We start from the raw sequence: 11,697 nt of genomic DNA, 5'->3' as shown, positions 1-11,697 counted from the left end.
TTTTTTTTTTTTAAACCTTAGCTGGACATGGTGCCACATATCTGTCATCTCCACTCAGGAATGTAAGGTCAGAAATTCAAGGCTGACTTTAGTTACATAGTGAGTTCAAGGGCAGCCTAGATTACATGAGACCCATCCAGTTTTAACAGCAAAAAAAGAAGTCTACCTTAAAGATAATGCAGGCATTCGACTGGACCCACTATCTGTCCCTACCTTCAGGGTCAGAATGCTCTCAGTGAATCCACAAACTCTTGTAAAGTCCCAAATTTCTGCATGCTCTTAGGATACACTGTACTCAAATGGGACGAACTGCTTAGACTTACAGATGTATGTATTTCTTTCATAACAAACACACACACATATGTATACATATATGTAGATGTATACATATGTACACACATATATGTATATATACATATATTATATATGTATATATATTTGGTGTTTTAAAAACAGTGAGTGAAGTCTTTGACGTTTGCGTTGCACATTGCAAAGTGTCGGTGAGCTGGCCTTCTGGATATGGGCACAGAGCCTAACACCAGATTCCAGGTAATAAACCCTAACCTCTCTGCACAAATCCCCACCCATTTGAGGCACAGGCACTCGAAGCTGAATTTGTGATCCCACATCACCATCTATGTTGCCAGGCTGTAAATCAAAATCAAGTTCTGGGCTTACTAGTGGAGCAGACTGGAAAGGACAGAGGCGGGTCCTAAGGTAGCATAGCAACCCTAAAAGGCAGAATTCCTTTCTTCAGCTCCCCTTTCCAAAGACAAGCCGAGGTGACGGAAATATATTTATTAGTAAATGGGCCGAGCCATGCAGCCCGAAAACCTGCACCAAAGGATTGGGGATATTTGTAGCAAGGTCACAGACCACGCAGGGTGTTAAGTGTCCACCGTGTGGTCCAGGTGTGTGTACCGGTGTGTATCTAAAGCAGTTGCTTTGTTCTGGTGAAGGCAGGAGCCCCAAGAGCACGCAAAGGAGGGAGGCAGCGTTTCTCGGTCTGCGCCCTTGGTCTCTGCAGCTGCTTGGGTAGCGCGAGAATCTCGCCGCCCAGATGCGTGGTCCGGACTTCTGGGCTATGCGGGAAGCGGGTTACGGGCCAGCCGGGCTTCCTTGCAAACAGCGCCCGGGGAGGCCGCGGCAGCGCGGGCCTCGCCGCGTCCCTCCGCCGACGCGGGCGGCCCCACGCGCCAGCCGTTCAGCCAGCCCTACATTCCATCTCAAAAATAACACACACGTGTGCTGGTAAACAAGCGCGCCAGCCCCCGGGGCTGCGCGTCCGGGGCGAGCCCGTGCAACGCGCCCCCTCCTCCCGCACGTGCCGCCAGGCTCCGCCCACGGGCTTTGCGCAACCAGGCTCCGCCCCGCCCGTCTCGCCAGGGCCCTGGGGTCCTAGCGCCCGCCGCGCTAGCAAGCTGGCCTCGCCGAGGTTCTCAAAGTTTCTCGCCCTGATGGAGCGTGCGGCTCAGGTCCGCTCCCTACCTCCTTTCCCTCCTCCCTGCACAGTCCTCCACTAGTCCTCCCGCCGTCTGCGCGCCGAAGGCTGCCACTCGGAGCGCCTTCGCTCTCCCTCCCCTCTGTCCTTGCAATTTTACTCGATTGTTTATTATTTGCTGGGGGCGGGGGCGAAGAGGAGCGAGGGGCGTCTGGAGCCCAGAGACTGGCGGCGGCGGCCAGTCAGCGCGCGGCGTGGCTTGACGAGGAAGCGGCGCAGCGAATGGCGACGCGGCGCAGGGCTCCGGGGTCACGCGCGTGTAGAGACAATGACATCATCTGTTTGTACGCGTCGAACTAGCTTGGTGCAGGGGCGGGGGCCTCACGTCACTTGAGTGACGGATCGCGCGTAAAGCCTGGAGGCCGGAGTTCCGGGGTGGGCGGCCTCTGCAGGCTCTTCTAGGCTGGCTCTTTTAGGGTATTGGGTTGTTGCGGAGCCCAGACTTTAGCTGCAGAGACCGAGAGGGTTTTGTTTTGAAAGCTACGTATGAACCAGAATGCATGGTAGACTTTTTTGGTATGCATGTCGCGTGTGGCGCAGAAAAGCACACAGTACGGCCGGGAAGCACGGATCGTGGAATAAGGGATTGTGAAGGTGCGATCTGAAGTCTACAGACTTGGAAAAGTCAAGCACGTAATCAGCTGCTTTAGCATACGAAAACTGTTGCCCGCTTCCAGTTAGCTATCTTCTGTTCCTGCGTTCAGGGCTGGGGCGCACTGCACTTTTCTTCCTGAGTTGCACTTTTCCCACTTAGCCTTAAAATCCGTGGAAAGCGAAGCACGACTGTCGCCGGGCGTCCCAGGTGAGGGTCCAGTGACACACCTTTTGGCGCGATCTTCTCCGGCCAGTGTTTCCACGGCCAGGTAACCCTTGTCACCTGCGGCTGCCGGCTTAACCTGGGTGTTCCCTGGTGTCAGGTTCCTAATAAGGAACCCGATACTGGGGCGGGCTCCAACCCCACGCACCCACGGGCAGGCCAGGGACCCACGAGCCAAACGCAGGGCTCAAGGCTGAGAGCGCGGCGGCGGCGGCGCGCAGTGGTGTGCTGTCTGACCTGGCCTCTCGTCCCGGGCCAGCGTGGCCGCTGAGATCCCCAGGAGAGCGCGGGACCCCGGCCCGGAGGGCTGCGGAGCCGGCCGAGTCCCGACCCGCGCGCGCCCGCCCCCACTCCCGCAGCCCCGCGCAGGCGCGAGGGCGCACACACGCGCACTCCCACACGCACGCACAGCAGCCCTCCCGGCCCCCGCCCCAGCCCTCCCCCTGGGCGGGGACCCGCCCCGCCGTCAGCCTAGGTTGAGGCTCCCTGCGAGTGGCTATAACTTTGTGCTGCTGCCGCGGCCGCCCTGCTCGTGGAAGGGAGGAGGAGGAATGTGGAAGGCGGCGGCGCAGCACAGGCTGACAGGCGGTTCCTCCAGCGGGCTGCGGCGGCGGCCCGAGAGTCCCCTCGTCGCGGTGCCCTGGGCTCGCGCGGAATCGTACGCCCTCCCGCCTCGTTCCTGAAGGGAAAGAGACGAGGTAGGCGCCGGAGCTGTGCAACGGGGCGGCCGCCTTTCCAGTGACTCCGGATCTGTTTCCGAGCTGGGCCAGGCGCTTCCCTTTCCCTCCCCGTGACTCGGTGTGCTCCCCCCCTTCTCTCCCGCTAGTGTCTTTAAAGGACTTGAGGGAAGGGGGAACTGTCAAGATGGCAGCAGCGGGAGCAAGGAGGTGATGAACGGTGCTGGTCCAGGTTTTCATGCAGTCCGAGAGATTTGGCGCTTCCCGACCTGTTGGAAGATTTATGTTCCCACTTGCTTCCTCCTTCCCGTTTCTGACCTGGGAGGGGGCGGAGGGCCCCACGTCCCCAAGAAAATACATCTCAGATCTTCTTAGTCCTGCGGGGTCGCCCCCCCCCCCTCTCGTTCGAAGTGATCCTGGCAGGTCTGCACCCAGACCCCACGCTCTCCCTGCTGGTCCGCGGGTGGAGAGGAAAAGAAGGGAGTTGCCTGCGCCAGCCCTAGGGGGCCTCTCGCCTGGGAGGGGTGGGGTGGGGGAAATCGCAGGGCTGGGGAGCGGGAGAAGAGCCCAGGACTCTGCCGACTTGCCCTGCGCCTCCGCGGGAGGCACTTGAGCGAGCCAGAGCCAAACATAAACAAACGCACGCACGCACGCTCGCCCTCCGACCACTGCCGAGCTGTTGGGGTCCGGAGGCCGCCCACACTTACTGGCGCGGCCACCCCTCCCCCGGGGCGCCCCTCCCCCCTCCGCCCCGCCACCTAGTCCCGGAGAGACCTACGGTTCTGGCGACGGCAGCGGGGGAGGGGGCTGCCCCGCGCAGGGCCGTCGATTCGCTCGCGTCTCTGGGGCGGCCGGGCCAGGGGGCGGCGTCTGCTGCGCCAGGTTCGCGGGACGCACGTCCCCAGGTCTATCCGTTCTAGGTGGCGGCCGCGGGCGAGGAGTCTCCGCGGACTAGGCTCCAACACGGGATAACCAACTCTCTCTTCGCGCTTCCCTAGGTAGCTGGAGCTCGAGCCTTCGCGGTGCCCCGTCTCTCCCCCGCCGCACCCAGCCTGGGCTCGAGAGGAGAGAGCAAGAGCCCAAGCCGCGGGCGGCGGGCAGGCGGCGAAGATGGCAGAGGCACCAGCCTCCCCGGTCCCGCTCTCTCCGCTCGAAGTGGAGCTGGACCCAGAGTTCGAGCCACAGAGTCGGCCACGCTCCTGTACGTGGCCCCTGCAGAGGCCGGAGCTGCAGGCGAGCCCGGCCAAGCCCTCGGGGGAGACGGCCGCAGACTCCATGATCCCCGAGGAGGACGACGATGAAGACGATGAGGACGGCGGCGGCCAAGCCAGCTCGGCCATGGTGATCGGTGGCGGCGTGAGCAGCACGCTGGGCTCCGGGCTGCTCCTCGAGGATTCGGCCATGCTGCTGGCTCCAGGAGGGCAGGACCTCGGGTCGGGGCCAGCGTCCGCCGCAGGCGCGCTGAGTGGGGGCACGCCGACGCAGCTGCAGCCTCAGCAGCCACTGCCACCGCCGCAGCCGGGGGCGGCTGGGGGCTCTGGGCAACCAAGGAAATGCTCCTCGCGGCGGAATGCCTGGGGGAACCTGTCCTATGCTGACCTGATCACCCGCGCCATCGAGAGCTCCCCGGACAAACGGCTCACTTTGTCCCAGATCTACGAGTGGATGGTGCGCTGTGTGCCCTACTTCAAGGATAAGGGCGACAGCAACAGCTCTGCGGGCTGGAAGGTGCGTGCCTATCAGGGGCTGTTGGTCGGACCTGCCAGGCCTTCGCAGCGCCAAGCGCGTATTGAAGTGGTCCGTTTGCCGACGTCCGGAGAGGGTTGGCAGAGGAGCTTCGCTGTGAGGCTTTGGGGTGGGGGATTCTTTTCACTCCTAGAGGAGGGAAGCCTGGGGATGGCCTCAAAGTGGGAAGGGAGGGTCCTGGGCAAGTTTTGGGCATGCCCAGATGAGTAGGCTGTGGGCAAGGGACACTAAGGAAGAAAGACCAAGACATTTGTATGTGCTGGTTTACCTCGGCTGCGGGGAGGAGGTAGCTCCGCGGCCAACTTTGGAATACAGGAGGTGGAAGTGGGATGCACCGAGGACATTGTGGGTGGAGGGAAGGCGTGTGTGGGGGAGTGTTTGGGACAGCGTTCAAGGCAGTGGCAGGAGCTTGATACTAGCAAACTGAGGATCTTTGGGTCCAACTTGTGCTTGTGGGTGTTGATACCAACAGGCAAATCGATCCCATTAGAAAAAGCAATGATTGCAGACTGTTCCCTGGCCGGCTCTCATGCCTTTCCTCACACCTTTGCTCTTGAGAGACGTCACTCCAGCAAGCCTGCCAGCAGGTAGCCTCTGAAATGCTTTGGGGCTTGAAACAGGTCGGATTTGTCATCGAAAAGTGTGCAGGCTACACCTGCTGCTCCGCTGGAGGTCTATGCTGCTGTAGGCAGTGGTTGAGGCGAGGTTGTCACGTGTCGGGGACTCCGGTCAGAGCTTTGCCTCTGTGGGAGGGAGGGAGGAGAGGAGGGAGGGGGAGGGCTGATAGCAGGGTTGGGCCATAATGGCTTCTATCTATAAAGGAGCCAGAGAGGCTCTTCTGTTCCCTTTCAGCCTCTTGGGGCACCCGACACGTGGTAGGGAGAGAGGTGAGGCAAGGCCTATGATGTAATGACTTCCTGCAGTTGGGCATCCAAAGAGATTGACTCCTGGCCCCCTGCCGGGCTCCCCTGCTCTTCAGGGCACCTCCAGACCCATTCCCCTGAAAGCAGCCACAGCCCCATGTCCCTGGAGCGAAGTCACCCAGCAGTTGCTCTTGCTTGCAGTTTCCTTCCTTTTCCTACTTCGCTGTCATCGTGAGCTCTGTGGCTTCTGGCTTCTAGGTTTCTAGGTGTATAAATAAGAACAGCTCATCTTTGTGGAGACCTGAAATAAAGCCTCTGGAAGAGCCTTGCAGATAAAGCAAGACACTTGAAAAAGTGTCTGATACTGAAGAGCCTTTCGTGGACGGTTTAAAAGCAAAATGTATGCTTTGATACTATTCCACAAACCCATCTCATTTCTGGTGATACAGATGCTGACGTTACAAGCTTATATTTGATCCAGTTTTGTTGATTTCCAAAGGAATAGCACATGTGTGAGGTTAGGGTTGTTTACAGAAAGGACAAGGTTCTGTTTGGAAGTATTGCTAATGTGATAGCATGTGTAAGTGAGAGGACAACTTTGGGGAGTGGTTCTCTCTTTCCAACAAGTGGATTCTGGGAGTTGAACTCAGATCATTAAGTTTGGGGCAAGCACCTTTACCCATGGAGCCATCTCCCTAGCCTCCACTGGTTTTTTTTTTTTTTTTTTTTTTTTTTTTTTTTTTTTTAGGATTTCAAAATAATTTAATTCTTTAATTCTATTGTGCTTATAAAAATAACCAGTTTTGTATGTTTGTGGCTTTAGTTGTTTTTTAGATTTACTTCTGAAAGTCGTAAATCTAAAACCTTCTAAAGGCGTTGTGGCCCACGCCGGTTACCAAAAAGAAGCCATAGTTGAGTTTGGTCTGCATTTTCATAAAGATTTTAGGCTCTCAATAGAGCTAAGGGGACACAGGCATATGTGGGTGGTCACGTTATTATTGTCTGTCTCACAGTTTTTTCTTTTACTGCTATCTTGCTTCAACTAAAGCCCTATGAGAAATTGCCAATAGAATATCTAAAGGCTTATAATGTTTAACTTAGGACATATGTTTTATAATTATTTTTGCTTTAATTTTAAGGATATGTGTCATGGAATCCTTGAAGACTTGAAGGAATATAATTTAGTTGAAGTTTTTGTAAGATGACCTTCATCAAAGGAAGTAGCCGTGCAGGCACTTCCATATCTTTAATGATGGGGAGAGAAGGCCCTTTGAACAGGAGGCTGACTGGCCAGCCGGGTTTGTACACTAGCTATGACTAATGCCAGCCTTTTTTGTCTGCTGGTTTAGTGGGGATGGAAGGTAAGGGGGAGAGGGGTCAGGCGCTAATGTGACCCACGCCTGTGCATCTGAATTTAGGAATCGACTCCTGGGATGTGTGGCCATTTTAGAAACCCGTGCTTTAACCACAGTACTTTCATTTGTGAGTTGTACTTTAGGATTTTTAGCTTCTAAAAATGTCTAGAATTCAGGTTAACCTGCAGACGTTTGCATACAGTTCAGGAATTCGAGTCTTAGGACCTGCTTTTGTGGCTTCTTGGGCCAGAACATTAGGTGATTACAGAATGAAGCCAAGGCTAAATGGTAGGGTCCTTTAATCACAGCACTCAGGAGGCAGAGGCAGGCAGGCTGTGACTTTAGGACTAGCCTGGTCTACACAGTGAGTTCCAGGACTACAAAATAGACTGCCTGAAAAAGCCAAAATTACAGAATTAAAGACACCTTGAAGTTGCAATTTAGACCAGTCATTTTCAGCATTGCTTGGCTTTTTAGAATTACCTGGGAACAGCTGAGAAATACTAGTGCTCAGAGAATTTGGTAGAATTAGACTCATGTGTGACTCAGCGTTGGCACCGTTTTGCTTTGGTTCCTCAGGTGATCCTAACTTACAGCCAGGATGCCGCTTGCTGATGTAGTTCCATTCTTTTGCTGCTGAAGAGATTAAAGACTGTTCTCAGCTCACAGGTAGTTCGAGGCTAATTAGCAGCTACAGGTGTACAGGCCTCTGTCTGGGGCTTATCTCGGTGCTTTCTTTAAATCGGTCCTAAAGCCTTTTTGCTTTCCTGAGAAGCCCATTTGCCCCACCCCCTAGCCGTCTTTTAGGCTTTAGAAGGACACACAGGCGGGGGAGGCCAAGCAAAGGAGTCATGTTTTGGTAGCTGCAGGATATATCATCCTACGGTGAGGTTGCGTAGGAAGTCTGAAGTAGCACAAATGGCAAAAGATAGCATTTTAACAAAGAGGAAGCCCTTGCTCTGTGCATGCTGGCTGGGAGGGTGATGGCTATCTCCAAGGTCCCTTACCTCAGGCATTAGAGTGGAGGGAACAACCAGATGTGGTTGTGGGCGGAAAGGTTCCTTTATTCAGATTAAGTTTACTTGGAGTGCACTGTAGTTAATGTAGTGTGAGCTCTGTCGGTTGGGAGGCCCCCAAGTGCTCTAGGGTTTACCAGGAATCCCTGCCTATCATTTACTCTACATTACAGATTCCCACACTCACTCATTCCTCATGGGTTAGGGCAGGATGCTAAAGAGCCATGCATGTCTGTGGGGTACCTACGGTGTGACGACCTCTGCTGTAGCGCAGGGGGTAAGTCTTCCGAGTCTGCACCTTTCATGGGAAAGAGTGCCTTCTTGATTGTTGCAAGGTAAAAAGAAAAGATGAGAGTTGACCAGCCCGGGGATACTTCCTGGAAGGAACCCTGCGGAGCCTTCAGTACACTGTATTAAGAAAATGGTATTTTAATGCAATTTGTTTTCAAATTTCATTTTAAATTTCAAAATGACATGGCCGTAAATCCATCTTGGTTTGCAGTTTGATCTTTGTCCCCTTCCAGTACCAAAAGGCCAGTTACAGTTGTGTGTGAAGAATCTGTCTTCTGCTTGGCCTTTGTTGTTTCGTAATTTCCTCTGGCAGCCTGTCTTTGTCAGTGATTCTCAGTAACAGGCTTCCTCTTTCTGCTGTCCCACTGCCTGCACTGGGGACTGTTTTCCTCTTTTGCAAAGCTGTGTCATTGACCTATGAAGTGAAGAAATTGGACCTTTTAGACTTTGATCTCTGAACCCCATGTAACAGAACGACTCTTCAGAAGGAAGCTAAGTGTGTGTTTTCAGGTGTTTGTCTCAGAAAATGAAACTGTAGCATGCTTATTTTTAGGAGACTTCAGGAGGGTTCTATTTTAAGGAAACGATACCATAGAACATGGTGAAGATAAACTTTTTAGTGTTGTGCTTTTGCTTCATAAACAAACATACCAGATAGTTTATCTGAAAGATAATGAAAAAGGCCTTGTCTACTAAAGGAGTCATTTACTTGGACTGGGGGGAAAAAAAAACCAACTTAGCAGACACCCACCCAAACTTGATAATACAGAGATAAGCCTGGTAGGCCCTTGGTGCGTTTACCTCTTATCCATTGCTGGTGTCTCAGAGTTTGGGTTTCTAGGGCTGGAGGAAAAATGGGATTTATTTTGTTGTAATTATCTTTCCTTTGGGAGACAAACTTGATCTTCTTGACTAATTGTTTGTTTTTTTTTTTACATGTGCCACATATTGAGGAGTCTAGGAACCAGTTTGCCTTATGGCTGCTATAGAAAGAACTGGGGAGCAGACATCCAAAAGTGTTTTACGTTTTATGGAACTGCCGATCCAGCTTGGTTGTAAGTGAATTGAAGGCGAACAGTGAAAATCCTTAGCATCCACTTCTATCAGAACCCATGCTGATTAAAAGCATACTGTACACGGGGCATTCTGCCCAGCTCCAGGGAAACGATGGTAGAAACGATGGTAGTATATGGTGGATAACATTCCAGTACACAGAAGTTTAAGGTCCAGAGGGCAGATACAGGCTGCTAACAGGAAAGATGTTTTGTGAACGTGTTCTTCTTGCTCACCCTTGGCATCCTATGTATGCGTATTTCTGTTTACTTAGTGCCTCAGCTGCTGAGAGGCTGCTGCAGGTAGCAGACTCTCGGGTTAGAGCTGCCTTTGACTGTGTGCAGGTCATTTTGAGCTTGCTAGATAGATACAAGGCCTCTGTGGCATGAGGCCTAGAGTCTGTGTCTGTTTGAGAGAAGGCCGCATTTCCCAGAGTCCACCTGTTCTAGAGCTCACCTGCATCCTTGCATGGATTGTGAGTGAGCTCTTCGGTTCTGTTGATGAGGCCTCATTCAGGGAGGCCAGCCCTCCAGGGGTGTGGGACTGGATAGAGCTGACTCATCCCATCCGCACGGCTTTTCACTTAAACTCATAACTAAAAGGGGTCATACGAGGGCGGTCTCATTTCTTTCTAGTGAAGTACCAGGTCAGGAGCACGGGTGACCGGGTCAGGGTTTCACAGCTTGCTGGGGTGTGGTTAAAGTGTGTTCACAGGAGTGCAGGGGCGCCACTGCTGTGGAGAGTGAGCTGCTAGCCTCTGTGGTTTCCCAGCTGCTTCTGTCAGTGCAGTTTGCTTCCAGTTCTTCAAGCTCCTGCTTCAAGTGCTCTCTTTGGCTCCTCCCCCTTCCTCTAAACTGACTCTCATAGGAGTGGCTCTGCACCCCCACCCCACGTCTCCACCGGAAACTCTCAGTTCACCTCGCAGAAGATGCCCCTCAGACTACATTGCCCAGCTCCCCCCAGGTTCTGTATACCTTCCCTTGACTCTCAGATACTTGATGTCGGACGACAACAAGAATCTTCTCTGATACTTGGAGGTGGTTTTTGGTTCACTGGGTCCTCAGCCCAAGAAGGTGGCCTTCTGAGATTCTTGTTGGGGAAAGTTGAGACCCTTGACTCAGGATTTTGAGCTGGTGGGGTGGCCTGGATAACTTGCAGGTGTGAGGGTGCCCACAGCCTCAGGCCTCCTGGCTTTGTGTTGATATGATGGGGTGTGAAGGAGTTTCTTGGGGTGTTGGCTTCTTACTGTGAAAGACCCTGAAAAGTACAGTTCGCACCAGAAATTGGGGGAGGTGTGATGGGTAGCATTTTATTATGGGAAAGAGGAAATCAGGCCTGTGTATTGGTACACACACACACACACACACACACACTGTCTGAGGGGTGCTAGCTGAAAGTTTCTTCCCTCCTGTAGGAGCACGTGAGCCTTGGCTATATGGAAAGCTCTATTTCCCCCTGCTGGGAATTAAGTCACCTGTGAAGGAAGGGGAGCTAGCAGTCTATCCTTCCGACCAGCCATTGCAGGGCCAGCCTGTAGCTTTTCTGAGTTGGGAGTTTTCTGAATAGGTGATTAGTTAGGCTGAGTACTTCTCGGGTTCTGAGTACTTCTCAGCCAGAGTCATGACTCAGACTACACACACTCGCATGTGTGCGCACACACACACACACACACACACAGGCATACACATGCACACATGCACACACATGTGCACACACATGCACAGACACAGACACACAGACACACATACCCCTTCCCAGGAGAACCAAGCAGAACTATCAGCCTGTGAGGGGCTGTGCCGGGCCTGGCCTGCTGGAGTAGAGGTTTGTGCCTAGAGGATGATGCAGCCTAGGCTGGGTCAGAGAACAGGGGCTGCTTTGGCCTTCTGATCTGAGATCTTTTTTTCGTTTTTCCTCCTCAGTGCCCAGTGACTCCTGTGAGATAACATTGCAGAGTGAAACAGATAAACTTCTCTGGTTAGCCCTGGTCCTTCCAGCAGCTGTGCAATGCTTGGCCCATGGTGAAGAGGCCTGGTTATGTGGGGGAGCCTAATGCTCAGTGCCAGGTGTACTCTGTTCCTATAGTGGGAAAAGGAGCCCAGGGCAAGGAAGGGACAAGGTACAGCTGAGGAGACAAGGGCACGGCAGGCCCTTCTCCCAAACCAACAGCATAGACATGGTTCTCTCCTGTGAGTCTGTGACAGACAGGGAGTCTGTGACAGACAGGGAGCCTGTGACAGACAGGGAGCCTGTGACAGATAGGGAGCCTGGGACAGACAGGGAGCCTGGGACAGACAGGGAGCCTGTGACAGGGAGTCTGTGACAGACAGGGAGCCTGTGACAGACAGGGAGCCTGTGACAGATAGGGAGCCTGTGACAGA

At 53.5% G+C, this 11,697-nt stretch overlaps 1 protein-coding gene across 2 annotated transcripts in view; it reads left to right on the top strand.

Moving 5' to 3' along the window:
* Window positions 1-1,945: 1,945 nt before the first annotated feature.
* Foxo3 (forkhead box O3) overlaps window positions 1,946-11,697 on the top strand; it is a 93,765-nt gene continuing 84,013 nt past the window's right edge. The window contains exons 1-2 of one of the 2 annotated variants that reach the window (XM_029482566.1): window positions 1,946-2,303; window positions 3,994-4,723. In XM_029482566.1, the coding sequence (XP_029338426.1) occupies window positions 4,106-4,723 (618 nt within the window). In that variant the 5' untranslated portion in view covers window positions 1,946-2,303; window positions 3,994-4,105. Of the gene's footprint in view, window positions 2,304-2,788; window positions 3,017-3,993; window positions 4,724-11,697 lie in introns of those variants that run through there. The other variant, XM_021173587.2, reaches the window with a different exon arrangement.

This window comes from Mus caroli, chromosome 10, assembly GCF_900094665.2.
Source record: "Mus caroli chromosome 10, CAROLI_EIJ_v1.1, whole genome shotgun sequence".
NCBI lineage: Eukaryota > Metazoa > Chordata > Mammalia > Rodentia > Muridae > Mus > Mus caroli.
This window is presented reverse-complemented; position numbering and strand designations above follow the sequence as displayed.